This window comes from Anomaloglossus baeobatrachus, chromosome 3 (assembly GCF_048569485.1).
Source record: "Anomaloglossus baeobatrachus isolate aAnoBae1 chromosome 3, aAnoBae1.hap1, whole genome shotgun sequence".
NCBI classification, from domain to species: domain Eukaryota; kingdom Metazoa; phylum Chordata; class Amphibia; order Anura; family Aromobatidae; genus Anomaloglossus; species Anomaloglossus baeobatrachus.
In genome coordinates, this window is record NC_134355.1 from 538,766,558 (window position 1) to 538,783,998 (window position 17,441).

Below are 17,441 nucleotides of genomic sequence, written 5' to 3' on the forward strand. Positions count from 1 at the left end.
TATTGGACTTTGCTATAGTCCCACTAGTGCAAAGACATTTGCAGAGCGCGTCTGCCTGCATTGCACACTCCAACTCATTATAACTAAGCCATTATACTAGCAAACACTCAGTGTACCTAGTGGCATCCTATCTGTGGCTATTGGACTTTGCTATAGTCCCACTAGTGCAAAGACATTTGCAGAGCGCGTCTGCCTGCATTGCACACTCCAACTCATGATAACTAAGCCATTATACTAGCAAACACTCAGTGTACCTAGTGGCATCCTATACGTGGCTATTGGACTTTGCTATAGTCCCACTAGTGCAAAGACATTTGCAGAGCGCGTCTGCCTGCATTGCACACTCCAACTCATGATAACTAAGCCATTATACTAGCAAACACTCAGTGTACCTAGTGGCATCCTATCTGTGGCTATTGGACTTTGCTATAGTCCCACTAGTGCAAAGACATTTGCAGAGCGCGTCTGCCTGCATTGCACACTTCAACTCATGATAACTAAGCCATTATACTAGCAAACACTCAGTGTACCTAGTGGCATCCTATACGTGGCTATTGGACTTTGCTATAGTCCCACTAGTGCAAAGACATTTGCAGAGCGCGTCTGCCTGCATTGCACACTTCAACTCATGATAACTAATCCATTATACTAGCAAACACTCAGTGTACCTAGTGGCATCCTATACGTGGCTATTGGACTTTGCTATAGTCCCACTAGTGCAAAGACATTTGCAGAGCGCGTCTGCCTGCATTGCACACTCCAACTCATTATAACTAAGCCATTATACTAGCAAACACTCAGTGTACCTAGTGGCATCCTATACGTGGCTATTGGACATTGCTATAGTCCCACTAGTGCAAAGACATTTGCAGAGCGCATCTGCCTGCATTGCACACTCCAACTCATGATAACTAAGCCATTATACTAGCAAACACTCAGTGTACCTAGTGGCATCCTATACGTGGCTATTGGACTTTGCTATAGTCCCACTAGTGCAAAGACATTTGCAGAGCGCGTCTGCCTGCATTGCACACTCCAACTCATTATAACTAAGCCATTATACTAGCAAACACTCAGTGTACCTAGTGGCATCCTATCTGTGGCTATTGGACTTTGCTATAGTCCCACTAGTGCAAAGACATTTGCAGAGCGCGTCTGCCTGCATTGCACACTCCAACTCATTATAACTAAGCCATTATACTAGCAAATACTCAGTGTACCTAGTGGCATCCTATACGTGGCTATTGGACTTTGCTATAGTCCCACTAGTGCAAAGACATTTGCAGAGCGCGTCTGCCTGCATTGCACACTCCAACTCATGATAACTAAGCCATTATACTAGCAAACACTCAGTGTACCTAGTGGCATTCTATACGTGGCTATTGGACTTTGCTATAGTCCCACTAGTGCAAAGACATTTGCAGAGCGCGTCTGCCTGCATTGCACACTCCAACTCATTATAACTAAGCCATTATACTAGCAAACACTCAGTGTACCTAGTGGCATCCTATCTGTGGCTATTGGACTTTGCTATAGTCCCACTAGTGCAAAGACATTTGCAGAGCGCGTCTGCCTGCATTGCACACTCCAACTCATGATAACTAAGCCATTATACTAGCAAACACTCAGTGTACCTAGTGGCATCCTATACGTGGCTATTGGACTTTGCTATAGTCCCACTAGTGCAAAGACATTTGCAGAGCGCGTCTGCCTGCATTGCACACTCCAACTCATGATAACTAAGCCATTATACTAGCAAACACTCAGTGTACCTAGTGGCATCCTATCTGTGGCTATTGGACTTTGCTATAGTCCCACTAGTGCAAAGACATTTGCAGAGCGCGTCTGCCTGCATTGCACACTCCAACTCATGATAACTAAGCCATTATACTAGCAAACACTCAGTGTACCTAGTGGCATCCTATACGTGGCTATTGGTCTTTGCTATAGTCCCACTAGTGCAAAGACATTTGCAGAGCGCGTCTGCCTGCGTTGCACACTCCAACTCATTATAACTAAGCCATTATACTAGGAAACACTCAGTGTACCTAGTGGCATCCTATACGTGGCTATTGGACTTTGCTATAGTCCCACTAGTGCAAAGACATTTGCAGAGCGCATCTGCCTGCATTGCACACTCCAACTCATTATAACTAAGCCATTATACTAGCAAACACTCAGTGTACCTAGTGGCATCCTATCTGTGGCTATTGGACTTTGCTATAGTCACACTAGTGCAAAGACATTTGCAGAGCGCGTCTGCCTGCATTGCACACTCCAACTCATTATAACTAAGCCATTATACTAGCAAACACTCAGTGTACCTAGTGGCATCCTAAACGTGGCTATTGGACTTTGCTATAGTCCCACTAGTGCAAAGACATTTGCAGAGCGCGTCTGCCTGCATTGCACACTCCAACTCATGATAACTAAGCCATTATACTAGCAAACACTCAGTGTACCTAGTGGCATCCTATCTGTGGCTATTGGACTTTGCTATAGTCCCACTAGTGCAAAGACATTTGCAGAGCGCGTCTGCCTGCATTGCACACTCCAACTCATGATAACTAAGCCATTATACTAGCAAACACTCAGTGTACCTAGTGGCATCCTATACGTGGCTATTGGTCTTTGCTATAGTCCCACTAGTGCAAAGACATTTGCAGAGCGCGTCTGCCTGCGTTGCACACTCCAACTCATTATAACTAAGCCATTATACTAGGAAACACTCAGTGTACCTAGTGGCATCCTATACGTGGCTATTGGACTTTGCTATAGTCCCACTAGTGCAAAGACATTTGCAGAGCGCATCTGCCTGCATTGCACACTCCAACTCATTATAACTAAGCCATTATACTAGCAAACACTCAGTGTACCTAGTGGCATCCTATCTGTGGCTATTGGACTTTGCTATAGTCACACTAGTGCAAAGACATTTGCAGAGCGCGTCTGCCTGCATTGCACACTCCAACTCATTATAACTAAGCCATTATACTAGCAAACACTAAGTGTACCTAGTGGCATCCTAAACGTGGCTATTGGACTTTGCTATAGTCACACTAGTGCAAAGACATTTGCAGCACCTCTGCCTGCATTGCACACTCCAACTCATGATAACTAAGCCATTATACTAGCAAACACTCAGTGTACCTAGTGGCATCCTATACGTGGCTATTGGACTTTGCTATAGTCCCACTAGTGCAAAGACATTTGCAGAGCGCGTCTGCCTGCATTGCACACTCCAACTCATGATAACTAAGCCATTATACTAGCAAACACTCAGTGTACCTAGTGGCATCCTATCTGTGGCTATTGGACTTTGCTATAGTCCCACTAGTGCAAAGACATTTGCAGAGCGCGTCTGCCTGCATTGCACACTCCAACTCATGATAACTAAGCCATTATACTAGCAAACACTCAGTGTACCTAGTGGCATCCTATCTGTGGCTATTGGACTTTGCTATAGTCACACTAGTGCAAAGACATTTGCAGAGCGCGTCTGCCTGCATTGCACACTCCAACTCATTATAACTAAGCCATTATACTAGCAAACACTCAGTGTACCTAGTGGCATCCTATCTGTGGCTATTGGACTTTGCTATAGTCCCACTAGTGCAAAGACATTTGCAGAGCGCGTCTGCCTGCATTGCACACTCCAACTCATGATAACTAAGCCATTATACTAGCAAACACTCAGTGTACCTAGTGGCATCCTATACGTGGCTATTGGACTTTGCTATAGTCCCACTAGTGCAAAGACATTTGCAGAGCGCGTCTGCCTGCATTGCACACTCCAACTCATTATAACTAAGCCATTATACTAGCAATTTTTGCTGCCAGTTTAAGGGCCGTAGTTGCATTGTCAGGGATATTTATTCTTTATTATTCTGCTGTTAATAAAGCTAGACCACCACTGCAATCTTCACCACCTCTCAATTTTTACTATCACATTTTCAGTCCACAATCTTGTCGCGATCAACATGAGTGGCAAAATGACAGATGCTGGTGGAAAGGGGAAGAGGCGTGGTGGAAAAGGCAAAAAAGGTTTTGTCTGTGGGGAAGGTGGCAAAGCTCCATTATCATCTGCTGAAGATAGACCATCTACCAGCAAAAGTAAGATGTCTACTACTTACCGTGGACAATCCGATGTGCTCCCTTTTTTACGGACACGAACAACAGGAAGAAAGGTAGATGATGGGCAAAAAAGGAAAATGCTTGAATGGATCTCAAGTGGTCCAACAAGTGCCCTCTCAGCCACTTCAAGTACCGCATCCAAAAAACACCAGTCCTCTGAGTTGTCATCCCAATCAAACTTGCTTTCTCCCAGCTCTGAAGTCTCCATCAGCCCTGCACAGTATGGTGGAACTGAGATGGCTGAGTCTGCAGAGCTGTTCAGTCACACTATAGCCTGGGAATCAGAGGTCTGCTCCCAAGCTACAGTGAGTACAGAACAGGAAATGGTCTGCAGTGATGCCCAGAACCTTTGTGACTCTGATTCAGGCCGTGAGGACCAAGTTTCTGAGCATAATGTTGACCCTTTGTCACAAACTGTAACACCTGTGGTTATAGACAATGAGGAACATACTGATGAAGATGAGACGCAGATACCCGATTGGGATGACAACTTAAATATTCGGTCAGGGCAAGAAGAGGCTCGGTCTGAGGGGGAGGGGAGTGCAAACACAACAATTGATGATGAAGTTCTAGATCCCACCTACTGTCAACCCCCAGTCAGGCACTCGAGGAGGTCAACAGAGGCGGTGGAGGAGGATGCAACCGACGACGAAGTTACCTTGCGCTTTCCTGGACAGAGTCGGAGCACTGGTAGCACGTCTACAACTGCATCCTCAGCCACCACTCTGCCTATGAGCATTATTCGGGGTGGATCAACAGGTCGCATGGCCTCTAAGCCTTGCCTAGCCTGGTCCTTTTTTGACATAGAAAAAGATCGCCCAAATTATGTGATCTGTAAACTTTGTCATGATTCTCTTAGTAGAGGTCAAAACCTCAGCAGTTTGACAACTTCTTCCATGAATCGTCACATGAATAAATATCATAGGTCCCGGTGGGAAGCTCACCGTGCTGCAATGCGGCCTAGCGGAGCGAACCATCCACCGCCTGCCCCTTCCAGTGCATCCGCGCGCTCTTCATCTTCTAGGACTGTGGGGACAGCTGTCACACCTGTTTTTCCACGCACAACTTCCACCACTGTAACCGCAACAGGCAGTTTGCTTGGTAGGTCGTCAGTTGGTTTGGAAGGGGAAACAAGTGAGTGTGTACAGCTCTCTCAGACATCGATAGCACCAACGTTGGATGAAGGCAACATCATGTCTCCGCCTGCACTTTCCTCACAAACCTGCATTTTTCCAGGGACACCCTACTCAACACCGTCTACACACAGCAGCCAGATCTCTGTCCCTCAGATGTGGTCAAATAAAAGGCCACTTCCTGCGACCCATGACAAAGCTAAGAGGTTGACTCTATCCCTCTGTAAGCTGTTGGCTACTGAAATGCTGCCTTTCCGCCTAGTGGACACACAGGATTTTAGAGACCTTATGTCTGTCGCTGTGCCCCAGTACCAGATGCCTAGTCGCCACTACTTCTCTAAGAAAGGTGTGCCCGCGCTACACCAGCATGTCGCACACAACATCACCGCTTCCTTGAGAAACTCTGTGTGTGAACGGGTGCATTTCACCACCGATACTTGGACCAGTAAGCATGGACAGGGACGTTACATGTCGCTGACTGGGCACTGGGTAACTATGGTGATAGATGGTGAAGGGTCTGCTGCACAAGTCTTGCCGTCCCCACGACTTGTGTGTCAATCCTCTGTCTGTCCAAGTTCCGCCACTGCTTCTGCATCCTCCACCTCATCTGGGTCCTCCACCTCCGCCCCAAGCCTGCCTGGTCAGGCCACCAGCGTTCTCACTGCGCAGAAGGAATCACGCACCCCTCATTACTATGCTGGCAGCAGAGCGCAACGGCATCAGGCGGTCTTTAGCTTGACATGTCTTGGGAATAAGAGTCACACAGCTGAGGAGTTGTGGTCAGCTCTGCGGTCCGAGTTTAATAAATGGTTGTCTCCACTCAACCTGCAGCCTGGTAAGGCCGTGTGGGACAATGCTGCAAACCTGGGTGCGGCCCTTCGCCTGGGCAAGGTGACACACGTACCTTGTATGGCTCACGTGTTGAACCTTGTCGTGCAGCAATTTTTAACACACTATCCCGGCCTAGATGGCCTTCTGAACAGGGCACGAAAACTGTCTGCTCACTTCCGCCGTTCAAGCGCCGCAGCTGAGCGACTTGCATCGCTCCAGAAGTCTTTCGGCCTGCCGGTTCATCGCCTGAAATGCGATGTGGCGACACGCTGGAATTCAACTCTCCACATGTTACAGCGACTGTGGCAGCACCGCCGTGCCCTGGTGCAATACGTCATGACGTATAGCCTGGGCCAACGAGATGCAGAGGTGGGGCAGATCACCCTGATGGAGTGGTCTCAGATCAAGGACCTATGCAACCTTCTGCACAGTTTCGACATGGCGACGAATATGTTTAGCTCTGACAATGCCATTATCAGTATGACGATTCCAGTCATTTACATGCTGGAGCACACGCTAAACACTATTCGGAGTCAGGGGGTGGGACAACAGGAAGGGGAGGAACTACAGGAGGATTCATATGCGCAAGGGACAACAACATCACCAAGGTCCAGACGTTCATCATCACCAACGCAGCAGGCATGGGACCATGGGGGACAGGGATCAACAAGGGCGCATAGTAGCAGGCGAAATGTTGAGCAAGGTGCAGGAGAACATGAAGAAATGGAGGACGAACTGTCCATGGACATGGAAGACTCAGCGGATGAGGGAGACCTTGGTCAAATTTCAGTTGAAAGAGGTTGGGGGGAGATGTCAGAGGAAGAAAGAACGGGTAGCACCTCTATGCCACAAACACAGCGTGGACTTGGTCCGCATGGCTGCGCAAGACACATGAGTGCCTTTTTGTTGCACTACCTCCAACATGACAGTCGTATTGTCAAAATTAGAAGTGATGATGACTACTGGATTGCCACACTATTAGATCCCCGGTACAAGTCCAAATTTTGGAACATAATTCCAGCCATAGAAAGGGACGCACGTATGCAGGAGTATCAGCAGAAGCTGTTACTCGATCTTAGCTCGGCTTTTCCACCAAACAACCGTGCAGGTGCAGGGAGGGAATCTCCCAGTTGTAACTTGACAAACATGGGACGGTCTCGTCATCTTCAACAGTCTACCCGTACCAGTAGGACCGTATCTGGTGCTGGTAACAGCAATTTTATGGAATCTTTTCATAATTTTTTTAGACCCTCTTTTGCAAGGCCACCAGAGACAACAAGTCTGACACATAGTCAACGGCTGGAGAGGATGATACAGGAGTATCTCCAAATGAACATCGATGCCATGACTTTGCAAATGGAGCCTTGCTCCTTTTGGGCTTCAAATCTAGAAAAATGGCCAGAGCTCTCCAGTTACGCCTTGGAGATTTTGTCGTGTCCAGCTGCCAGCGTTGTCTCTGAACGTGTCTTCAGTGCTGCTGGGTGTGTGCTCACAGATAAGCGCACGCGTCTGTCCAGTGACAGTGGTCAGAGATCTAAAACAGGTCCCCCCTAACAGCTTCCTGTGCACCTGGGACGTAAGCAGTCTATATACTTCAATTTCCCATCACAAAGGCATTAGGGCAACCAAAATCGCGCTCAATAAGACTAATCTGAGCCAGGACTCGATTGACTTCACTATAGGCCTCCTCGAGATAGTCCTCAATGAAAATTATTTCCTTTTTAAGGACGATTTTTATATCCAGAAACACGGGACCGCGATGGGCTCGAATGTAGCCCCGGCGTATGCAAATTTGTTTATGGACTATTTTGAGGGGCGCTTTGTGTATTCATACCCAGCCTTTGATGAACTGGCGTTTCTATGGGCTCGCTACATAGATGATATATTCTGCATCTGGCAGGGAGATTTGGAAAGCCTGCTTTTATTTGATGACCATATTAATAAAGTGTGGCCTGAGCTCAAGTTTACGCTAAATCATCATCAGGAAGAAATTAGTTTCTTGGACACGTACATCAAAAAAGACACAATGGGCAATCTATCCTCAGACCTATTCCGTAAACCGACCGATCGGAATTGTATGCTCCTATACAGTAGCTGTCATCCTAAATCGACTAAGAATAGTCTACCTAGATCTCAATTTGCAAGAGTTACAAGGATAGTATCGGATGAGAACACAAGAGAGCAGAGACTTGAAGAAATGTCCAATCGGTTCATAGAACGTAATTACCCAATAACATTGCTTAAGACAGAAAGAGAAAGACTATCTTTCACCACCCCCTCAGGGATAGACACAGCAACAGTGGAAAGGATACCATTTGTTCATACGTATCACCCGTCTATGCCTAAGATTTACAATATTATCAATCGCCACTGGCCGCTTCTAAAAAAAGCATATCCAGAGATAGGGCCGTTTATACTTCCACCTATCATGTGTAAGAAAAGACCCCAAAACATAAAAGATTCCCTGGTCAAAGCGGATATTGGCAGCGACAAGAAAAATGTACAAACCTTGTTAGCACCAAAACGTACGGGTACCTTCCCTTGCTTGAATTGTCCATCGTGTTCGAACGTGATCAAAGGAGACCACTTTACGCACCCCAGGTCTGGCAAAAGCTTCCCAATAAAAGAATACTTTACCTGCTTGAGCAATTTTGTGGTGTACATCATCAAATGCCCCTGTGGACTATTGTATGTCGGCGAAACAATCCAACATGTCGGTGACCGCATTGCAAGCCATAAATCCACCATTAGGTGTGGAAAATTATGGCTACCCATTCCACACCATTTTCACGAAGCTAAGCATAATGTAGCGCAGTTACGGTTCCAGGTTATTGATAAAGTATATAGGCCCAGGCGCGGAGGAAATCATATTGAGCTTCTCAAAAAAAGAGAGAGCTTTTGGATCCATAAGTTACAAACTCTAGCACCTAAAGGTCTTAATAGAGAGATAGATTGGCTAATATAATGATGGTACTATACCTTTGTATTTGCCCTAAACCGCACTAACTATGTTATGGTACATTTTTTACAGAAAACTTGAGAAATACCATCCTCACCTTTCCTTCTTCCATCGTACACTCACTATTAGACGGTAATGTATAAAATCAGCACTCTCTATTTTAGTCATGTATAGATGGTAATGCTAGTTCACTCTATTAGTATATTGGGACCCTTCCTTTGTTTATGTTTTTTTTCCTAGGTCATACCTTAAAATGATTGGATGTAAACTAATCACTATTGATCTTTGACAAAATGAGGAATTTATTATGTATATGCCTGTGTATTACATTGCAGTTGCCTTTATGTCCCCATACTTCCAAATGCTTCATACACTACTGCCTTATACATTGACTAGATAGATAATACCCCCTCTGGTATCATCAGTCGTTCACTACCAATAGACTGACATGTGCAGTGTCCGCCCCCTATCCCTGCATTGATCTCGAACGACACACTGAGGATAAACATCCTCCCACGTCTATGTACGAGTTTAGCCCTACTGCACATGTGCGGGCACCTCTATTCAAGACTTAACGGTACCACCAATACACTAATAGCAGCGCAGGTCACCAATACGCAGGTGCCGGCGTCTCCGTGCACTTCCGGGTTCAGGAGTTAAATAGCTCCCAAACCTGTTATCTCACTGCTCTAAGCCACAGTCTGGGAAGACGGCTGCAAAGGTATGCGATAATCTTATCTGTCCCTAATCCTTTCAACCTCCAATCTGTTAACTCCATACTCCCCCTTCTGCTTTTCAGAGGACTCCATTACCCACTGCTACATTCCTATACTAAAGCCTGCAGGTAATATGTGTCACTTCATTAACTTCCAAGTACGGCTGTATTTTCCTCTCACATGTAATGTTGTTACTAAGACTTATCCCTCGTGATTACAGATGCAAGTAAGCCCCCTATGCTTCTAGACAAAAGTGCATTATACGTGACCTTATCCACTTACTGTAAACCTAAGGTAATGGTATACAGGGGATCCACTACATGGGGGTGCTATATATCATGTGTTACCTGCTGACCACATACGTTCTCATCCTTCAGGGACCACGAGTTATTGAACTCTCCCAACTTAAAAGGACAAATTCCAATAGTTATTCATTTGCTAGCACGAGCAAGGTAATCAGTTATCCCCCCTCCCCCATAGTGCTACTCCCCTTATAGAAATACTACCCTTTCATAATCATGCCTTTATCTGCAGGGCTTGCGTTTTGCTACTACCACAATCCTTCTATCCTGGGTGGAGTGCCTCACCATTTCTATACCAAAAAACCCCCTAAAAAGGAGAGAGAAAAAAATTCCCTCTGTGATATTAGTTCATCTATGATTGGAGGTATGCAAATTTTTCATGTATTGTCAAATCTTGCCTTTCATCTTATTGTCATTGCACATATTGGCTGTGACGACTGGAGAGTTACTTCAACTGCTGATATGCTATTACTGTGCCTTTTACACCAACTAGGACATGATTTTCCATGTAATTATGTATATATGTATATGATCTGTTGATATTCTTGTGATATATGTAAATAGTTATTTCTTTTTCTTTACCCTTCCCCAGTGTGACTTGGTATGAAGAAGGCCCAGCTTGGGCCGAAACGTCCCTTAGTCCCTCCCACTAACTTTGTTCATAAATAAAGACACTTGGTTTGCACGATAAAAACGAATCTGTTGACTTTCTTTTACTATTACCTCATGCTGAAGAGAGTGCAGTGTTTTGAATTTACATTCTATAGTCCGGACCTTGGTCCTCTCACTAGCACCTCTATACCACCCTTAATAGAGCAGTGTTCACACCATATATACCTTTACTATAGCTTTTCTTGGTGATTGAACCTGCCCACTCATGTCATCCGATACTTTTGCTTACGATGACACTACCAGTAATAGCATTTTAGCACAAGTGACTAACTCTACTGAGTTTTTGAAAACTCCCATTAGAGAGGTTAGGACCAGGGACTGGGAGAAGGAGAACCGGACATTTATTTCCCTGGATCTCCACTGTACTACCCTAGCTGAATATTATCGGCAGAGCCGCATTCCAAGGGGCCTCAGGTGTAATTTAAGACCCACTCTCTTTTCGGGCAACGAGGAGTACTGTAAAAGATTTCAACAGATTCTGAATAAGTGCTCCCTGGATTTGATCGTACTCACAGTTGAACATCTACAAACAGCGATAAGGGAATCGAAAGAGAAAATTCTAACCATAGAAACACAACTGGCAGATGCGTTGACCCCTGCGGACTTAGCTACCTATAAGAAAAAAGCTGAAGATTCTTTAAAAGAATTTAAAAGGAACTTGGAGGAGAAGAAAAGACAGAAGTTCCAGAGGGACACAGAGGACTATCTGTCAAACCGAGTGTACAGATGGAACGATTGGCAAACCAGCAATACAAGACAATGGAGAAGACCACCTACTCACAATCAATCCGCTTCCTCAGGAAGCGAGTCCAGTGGCAGCCATTCAACCTCTTTTTTAGGACCAATAAAAAGAAGAACAAACCAACGAGGAGGTCGAGGAGGAGGAGGAGACTGGGGGATGACGTTGCGCTCACAGGTAAGGGTCCCAATTTAGTTGTCAACATCTCTGACTATACTTTGTCACCTAATGAACTGTCCTTACTCAACAAAGGCTTGACCTTTTGCCCTACACCTAAATGGGATTCCTTTACCCTTGAAAATGACATGCAACGGTTCTATAGGTCAGTTAGGCTCAAAACTCACTTTGGTTCTACTACACTCCATAACATAGATCAACAACCAGTCCTTAAAGAAACCAACATTAAGACGTTGGGTCTTCACAATCCCAGTCACTTTATGCCACCTAAAACTCATCATGCTGTAGAAACATTTATAGCTTTAGTGGACCGTGACATTAAAGACAATATGCATGAACATGAATTGGGCTTTTACCCGACACGAAGTAATATTAATACTTCAGAAAAATTAGCTATATCTTCTTTAAGGGACAACAAGGCCATAACTATAAAACCCGCTGACAAAGGTGGAGCGATCGTGGTCCAAAATACACAGGACTACATCAATGAAATTAAGCGCCAACTTAATGATACTATGACATATCAGAAAATATCTTCAGACCCGATATTCAAAATTCAACAGAAAATCCAAAGCTTTCTATCTATTCACTTCGACAAAGGTACTATTGATCAAACCACCCGCACCTTTCTCACTAAACTACATCCCATAACACCGGTATTCTACTCATTACCTAAAATCCATAAATCTCTCATTAATCCTCCTGGCCGGCCCATAGTAGCATCGACAGAGTCCGTTCTTTCCCCTCTATCAATTTATCTAGAGAAAGTCCTTACCCCCTTGGCTAAAAATACCAAATCTTTTATCTTAGATACCAACAACTTTTTACAAAAGGTCAGAGATCTAAAACAGGTCCCCCCTAACAGCTTCCTGTGCACCTGGGACGTAAGCAGTCTATATACTTCAATTTCCCATCACAAAGGCATTAGGGCAACCAAAATCGCGCTCAATAAGACTAATCTGAGCCAGGACTCGATTGACTTCACTATAGGCCTCCTCGAGATAGTCCTCAATGAAAATTATTTCCTTTTTAAGGACGATTTTTATATCCAGAAACACGGGACCGCGATGGGCTCGAATGTAGCCCCGGCGTATGCAAATTTGTTTATGGACTATTTTGAGGGGCGCTTTGTGTATTCATACCCAGCCTTTGATGAACTGGCGTTTCTATGGGCTCGCTACATAGATGATATATTCTGCATCTGGCAGGGAGATTTGGAAAGCCTGCTTTTATTTGATGACCATATTAATAAAGTGTGGCCTGAGCTCAAGTTTACGCTAAATCATCATCAGGAAGAAATTAGTTTCTTGGACACGTACATCAAAAAAGACACAATGGGCAATCTATCCTCAGACCTATTCCGTAAACCGACCGATCGGAATTGTATGCTCCTATACAGTAGCTGTCATCCTAAATCGACTAAGAATAGTCTACCTAGATCTCAATTTGCAAGAGTTACAAGGATAGTATCGGATGAGAACACAAGAGAGCAGAGACTTGAAGAAATGTCCAATCGGTTCATAGAACGTAATTACCCAATAACATTGCTTAAGACAGAAAGAGAAAGACTATCTTTCACCACCCCCTCAGGGATAGACACAGCAACAGTGGAAAGGATACCATTTGTTCATACGTATCACCCGTCTATGCCTAAGATTTACAATATTATCAATCGCCACTGGCCGCTTCTAAAAAAAGCATATCCAGAGATAGGGCCGTTTATACTTCCACCTATCATGTGTAAGAAAAGACCCCAAAACATAAAAGATTCCCTGGTCAAAGCGGATATTGGCAGCGACAAGAAAAATGTACAAACCTTGTTAGCACCAAAACGTACGGGTACCTTCCCTTGCTTGAATTGTCCATCGTGTTCGAACGTGATCAAAGGAGACCACTTTACGCACCCCAGGTCTGGCAAAAGCTTCCCAATAAAAGAATACTTTACCTGCTTGAGCAATTTTGTGGTGTACATCATCAAATGCCCCTGTGGACTATTGTATGTCGGCGAAACAATCCAACATGTCGGTGACCGCATTGCAAGCCATAAATCCACCATTAGGTGTGGAAAATTATGGCTACCCATTCCACACCATTTTCACGAAGCTAAGCATAATGTAGCGCAGTTACGGTTCCAGGTTATTGATAAAGTATATAGGCCCAGGCGCGGAGGAAATCATATTGAGCTTCTCAAAAAAAGAGAGAGCTTTTGGATCCATAAGTTACAAACTCTAGCACCTAAAGGTCTTAATAGAGAGATAGATTGGCTAATATAATGATGGTACTATACCTTTGTATTTGCCCTAAACCGCACTAACTATGTTATGGTACATTTTTTACAGAAAACTTGAGAAATACCATCCTCACCTTTCCTTCTTCCATCGTACACTCACTATTAGACGGTAATGTATAAAATCAGCACTCTCTATTTTAGTCATGTATAGATGGTAATGCTAGTTCACTCTATTAGTATATTGGGACCCTTCCTTTGTTTATGTTTTTTTTCCTAGGTCATACCTTAAAATGATTGGATGTAAACTAATCACTATTGATCTTTGACAAAATGAGGAATTTATTATGTATATGCCTGTGTATTACATTGCAGTTGCCTTTATGTCCCCATACTTCCAAATGCTTCATACACTACTGCCTTATACATTGACTAGATAGATAATACCCCCTCTGGTATCATCAGTCGTTCACTACCAATAGACTGACATGTGCAGTGTCCGCCCCCTATCCCTGCATTGATCTCGAACGACACACTGAGGATAAACATCCTCCCACGTCTATGTACGAGTTTAGCCCTACTGCACATGTGCGGGCACCTCTATTCAAGACTTAACGGTACCACCAATACACTAATAGCAGCGCAGGTCACCAATACGCAGGTGCCGGCGTCTCCGTGCACTTCCGGGTTCAGGAGTTAAATAGCTCCCAAACCTGTTATCTCACTGCTCTAAGCCACAGTCTGGGAAGACGGCTGCAAAGGTATGCGATAATCTTATCTGTCCCTAATCCTTTCAACCTCCAATCTGTTAACTCCATACTCCCCCTTCTGCTTTTCAGAGGACTCCATTACCCACTGCTACATTCCTATACTAAAGCCTGCAGGTAATATGTGTCACTTCATTAACTTCCAAGTACGGCTGTATTTTCCTCTCACATGTAATGTTGTTACTAAGACTTATCCCTCGTGATTACAGATGCAAGTAAGCCCCCTATGCTTCTAGACAAAAGTGCATTATACGTGACCTTATCCACTTACTGTAAACCTAAGGTAATGGTATACAGGGGATCCACTACATGGGGGTGCTATATATCATGTGTTACCTGCTGACCACATACGTTCTCATCCTTCAGGGACCACGAGTTATTGAACTCTCCCAACTTAAAAGGACAAATTCCAATAGTTATTCATTTGCTAGCACGAGCAAGGTAATCAGTTATCCCCCCTCCCCCATAGTGCTACTCCCCTTATAGAAATACTACCCTTTCATAATCATGCCTTTATCTGCAGGGCTTGCGTTTTGCTACTACCACAATCCTTCTATCCTGGGTGGAGTGCCTCACCATTTCTATACCAAAAAACCCCCTAAAAAGGAGAGAGAAAAAAATTCCCTCTGTGATATTAGTTCATCTATGATTGGAGGTATGCAAATTTTTCATGTATTGTCAAATCTTGCCTTTCATCTTATTGTCATTGCACATATTGGCTGTGACGACTGGAGAGTTACTTCAACTGCTGATATGCTATTACTGTGCCTTTTACACCAACTAGGACATGATTTTCCATGTAATTATGTATATATGTATATGATCTGTTGATATTCTTGTGATATATGTAAATAGTTATTTCTTTTTCTTTACCCTTCCCCAGTGTGACTTGGTATGAAGAAGGCCCAGCTTGGGCCGAAACGTCCCTTAGTCCCTCCCACTAACTTTGTTCATAAATAAAGACACTTGGTTTGCACGATAAAAACGAATCTGTTGACTTTCTTTTACTATTACCTCATGCTGAAGAGAGTGCAGTGTTTTGAATTTACAATGTGGACAGACTGACGTTCATCAAAATGAACAAGTCATGGATCCACAAGGAATTTACTACCCCTGTGTCATCCTGGGAAGAGTAAATGCTTGTGGATTTGGAATGTGCTTGATGCAAATCAAAACATCCTGTTTGCAACTAGGGCACAAGTGCTGCCACTGATGGGGTGTCTGTGTGGCCCAATTTTTGGAAAAAAGGGAGACTCCGCTTGGAGTAACCCTTGCTTGCTGCGTTTTTAAAAGAAGCCAAGATGAACAGAGCTGGGATCAGGAAAGACTTTGCTACCTACCCCGGTGTCATCCTGGGGACGGATAAGAATGGCGTATTTTTGAATGTGCTTGATGCAAATCTAGCTGTGAAGTGTACAACTGGGGCACAACTGCTGCCACTGAAGAGGTGGATGTGTGTGGGGCCCAATTTTTGGAAAAAAGGGAGACTCCGCTTGGAGTAACCCTTGCTTACATTGTTTTTAAAAGAAGCCAAGATGAACAAGTCATGGGTCAGCAAAGACTTTATCTACCTACCCCGGTGTCATGCTGGGGACGGTTAATTATGGCGTATTTTTGAATGTGCTTGATGCAAATCAAAACATCCTGTTTGCAACTAGGGCCCAAGTGCTGCCACTGATGGGGTGGGTGTCTGTGTGGCCCAATTTTTGGAAAAAAGGGAGACTCCGCTTAGAGTAACCCTTGCTTGCTGTGTTTTTAAAAGAAGCCAAGATGAACAGAGCTGGGATCAGGAAAGACTTTGCTACCTACCCCGGTGTCATCCTGGGGACGGATAAGAATGGCGTATTTTTGAATGTGTTTGATGCAAATGTAGCTGTGAAGTCTACAACTGGGGCACAACTGCTGCCACTGAAGGGGTGGGTGTCAGTGTGGCCCAATTTTTGGAAAAAAGGAAGACTCCGCTTGGAGTAACCCTTGCTTGCTGTGTTTTTAAAAGAAGCCAAGATGAACAGAGCTGGGATCAGGAAAGACTTTGCTACCTACCCCGGTGTCATCCTGGGGACGGATAAGAATGGCGTATTTTTGAATGTGCTTGATGCAAATCTAGCTGTGAAGTGTACAACTGGGGCACAACTGCTGCCACTGAAGGGGTGGGTGTGTGTGGGGCCCAATTTTTGGAAAAAAGGGAGACTCCGCTTGGAGTAACCCTTGCTTGCTGTGTTTTTAAAAGAAGCCAAGATGAACAGAGCTGGGATCAGGAAAGACTTTGCTACCTACCCCGGTGTCATCCTGGGGACGGATAAGAATGGCGTATTTTTGAATGTGCTTGATGCAAATCTAGCTGTGAAGTGTACAACTGGGGCACAGCTGCTGCCACTGAAGGGGTGGGTGTGTGTGGGGCCCAATTTTTGGAAAAAAGGGAGACTCCGCTTGGAGTAACCCTTGCTTGCTGTGTTTTTAAAAGAAGCCAAGATGAACAGAGCTGGGATCAGGAAAGACTTTGCTACCTACCCCGGTGTCATCCTGGGGACGGATAAGAATGGCGTATTTTTGAATGTGCTTGATGCAAATGTAGCTGTGAAGTGTACAACTGGGGCACAACTGCTGCCACTGAAGGGGTGGGTGTGTGTGGGGCCCAATTTTTGGAAAAAAGGGAGACTGCGCTTGGAGTAACCCTTGCTTGCTGTGTTTTTAAAAGAAGCCAAGATGAACAGAGCTGGGATCAGGAAAGACTTTGCTACCTACCCCGGTGTCATCCTGGGGACGGATAAGAATGGCGTATTT

The 17,441-nt window shown here is 44.7% G+C and overlaps 1 protein-coding gene across 12 annotated transcripts; it reads left to right on the forward strand.

Moving 5' to 3' along the window:
• Positions 1-7,641: 7,641 nt before the first annotated feature.
• Positions 7,642-15,642, forward strand: LOC142296792 (uncharacterized). Of its 12 annotated transcripts, none has more exons than XR_012751704.1 (9): positions 7,642-9,778; positions 9,857-9,901; positions 9,994-10,067; positions 10,151-11,663; positions 14,003-14,062; positions 14,171-14,651; positions 14,730-14,774; positions 14,867-14,940; positions 15,024-15,642. XR_012751704.1 is itself a non-coding variant. In XM_075340794.1 (9 exons), exons 4-9 carry the CDS (start codon positions 11,474-11,476, stop codon positions 15,304-15,306), a joined length of 570 nt encoding a protein of 189 aa, XP_075196909.1. In that variant the 5' UTR covers positions 8,701-9,778; positions 9,857-9,901; positions 9,994-10,067; positions 10,151-11,473; the 3' UTR covers positions 15,307-15,642. The 12 variants fall into 12 exon arrangements, 2 of the variants coding, with proteins under 2 accessions (XP_075196910.1, XP_075196909.1); XR_012751699.1 differs by lacking the exon at positions 14,171-14,651 and having other exon boundaries at positions 15,024-15,098; positions 15,181-15,642; XR_012751703.1 differs by lacking the exon at positions 14,171-14,651 and having other exon boundaries at positions 10,151-10,439; positions 10,668-11,663.
• Positions 15,643-17,441: the final 1,799 nt, after the last annotated feature.

Bases quoted from the DNA above. Each gene is read 5' to 3' on its own strand.
- LOC142296792 (XM_075340794.1), top strand. From the start codon at position 11,474: ATGGAACGATTGGCAAACCAGCAATACAAGACAATGGAGAAGACCACC. The intron at 11,664-14,002 runs GTAAGGGTCCCA...CATTTTTTACAG, and splicing joins GGATGACGTTGCGCTCACAG to AAAACTTGAGAAATACCATC. The intron at 14,775-14,866 runs GTAATATGTGTC...TCGTGATTACAG, and splicing joins TCCTATACTAAAGCCTGCAG to ATGCAAGTAAGCCCCCTATG.